At 39.9% G+C, this 1,473-nt stretch overlaps 1 protein-coding gene across 1 annotated transcript; it reads left to right on the top strand.

The window, feature by feature from the left end:
• Positions 1–325: 325 nt before the first annotated feature.
• On the top strand, positions 326–1,356 carry mrpl33 (mitochondrial ribosomal protein L33). The gene is made up of 3 exons (XM_031839717.1): positions 326–447; positions 850–868; positions 1,012–1,356. Exons 1-3 carry the CDS (start codon positions 426–428, stop codon positions 1,127–1,129), a joined length of 159 nt encoding a protein of 52 aa, XP_031695577.1. The 5' UTR covers positions 326–425; the 3' UTR covers positions 1,130–1,356.
• The last annotated feature ends 117 nt before the right edge of the window (positions 1,357–1,473 follow it).

Here is a 1,473-nt window from a genome sequence, read left to right as displayed (position 1 = left end):
AAAACATAACAACTTCCACCTTCACTCTCTATCATCATCATGCTCTCAGCTCAGACCTTAAGTAACACACACAGCCTGCAGTCTCCCCAACCATTAACAAGGACCAGGAGCAATAGGCAAGCAGACACTGTAGGTCTACTCCTAAAAATGCTTGTTTTGGTGTGTGGGTTGGAAATTATAAAATATGCAAAGAACATGTAAAAGGACAAAAACAAGGCTATGAAGGGCTGAAAGGGTTATCAATCAACATAGTGGGTTCTGATTTTGGAGTCAGGCGCACGTATTGCTACTCAGCTGAACTTCTCCTTTAAGGGGACCCGGAAGTGCTTGACAAACCGGATGTACAGCCTTCCCAATGTGACTTACCTTGGCAAACATCGTTATGTTTTAATGCTGTCTTCGTCTAGTGGTTTAAAGTCTGCAAAATGTTTCTTACCACCGCAAATTGTGGGTATTTCAATGGATGTAGTTAATTAAAGGTCGTTTGCATGCGCATGCAGTGCTGTCTAAAACGTGTCAGTTTGCTAACCTTAACTTAGCTAACGTACCGTTAGCTTTTGACTCTTGGGGTTAGTCAACATTACCTAACGTGGCGTCGTCTATGCTTACTTATGTTTTCTATTTTTGTAGCTAAGTGTTGTGAATTTCAAATGCTGCCTCGCTCGGCTGTCACTGTTGTGTAATGTTACCCAGCGGTCAATTTGAGTTAAGCTAGTAGTTGGCTAACTGTTAGCCAGATTACTCGCTATTAAAGTCGTTAGCGTTGCATTCATAAATAATATTTGTCTAGTTAATGTAATCAATCTATCTCATTTTGATACCCACCCTCTGCTCTTTTTCATGTTTCAGTGGCCAAGGCAAAGTCAAAGTAAGTGGAAATAATAAAATAGGAACGTTAAGATGTATCATCTGTGTCATTGTTATTGTCCCAGGAAAGCTTCAAAGCGTTGGCAAGAAAATACCAAATGCCCTTTACTGGCTGAAGTGTTGACCAATGCTATTTTGTGTTAGGACCATCTTGGTGCAGATGATGAGCGCTGCAGGGACAGGCTACTTCTTCAACACGAAGAGGAACCGTCTCAGAGAGAAGCTGGTGCTGCGCAAAAACGATCCGTTTGGTAAGTTATAAATAACCAGCTGTGTATGCTCTGCACATGTAACATACATACTATAACCCTTTATTGAGCATTAGTCTGTGCTGAAAAATAAAAGGACAAACCCATGTTCATGGTAATGGTACCAAGCTGTTAATGTTTTAAAACAGCAGCTGGACTTTCAGCATGGTGTACAGTGCATCCGGAAAGCATTCACAGCGCTTCACTTTTTCCACATTTTGTTATGTTACAGCCTTATTCCAAAATGGATTAAATTCATTATTTTCCTCAACATTCTACACACAACAACCCATAATGACAAAGTGAAAACTGTTTTTTGCAAATCTATTAAAAATAAAGAACGAAAACATAACATGTA

The sequence above is a fragment of the Anarrhichthys ocellatus genome, unplaced genomic scaffold, assembly GCF_004355925.1.
Source record: "Anarrhichthys ocellatus isolate YVR2014 unplaced genomic scaffold, GSC_Weel_1.0 scaffold1886, whole genome shotgun sequence".
In the NCBI taxonomy this organism is placed as follows: Eukaryota; Metazoa; Chordata; class Actinopteri; order Perciformes; family Anarhichadidae; genus Anarrhichthys; species Anarrhichthys ocellatus.
This window is presented reverse-complemented; position numbering and strand designations above follow the sequence as displayed.

Excerpts from the sequence above, each read along its gene's own strand:
- mrpl33 (XM_031839717.1), top strand. The coding sequence starts at position 426 with ATGTTTCTTACCACCGCAAATT.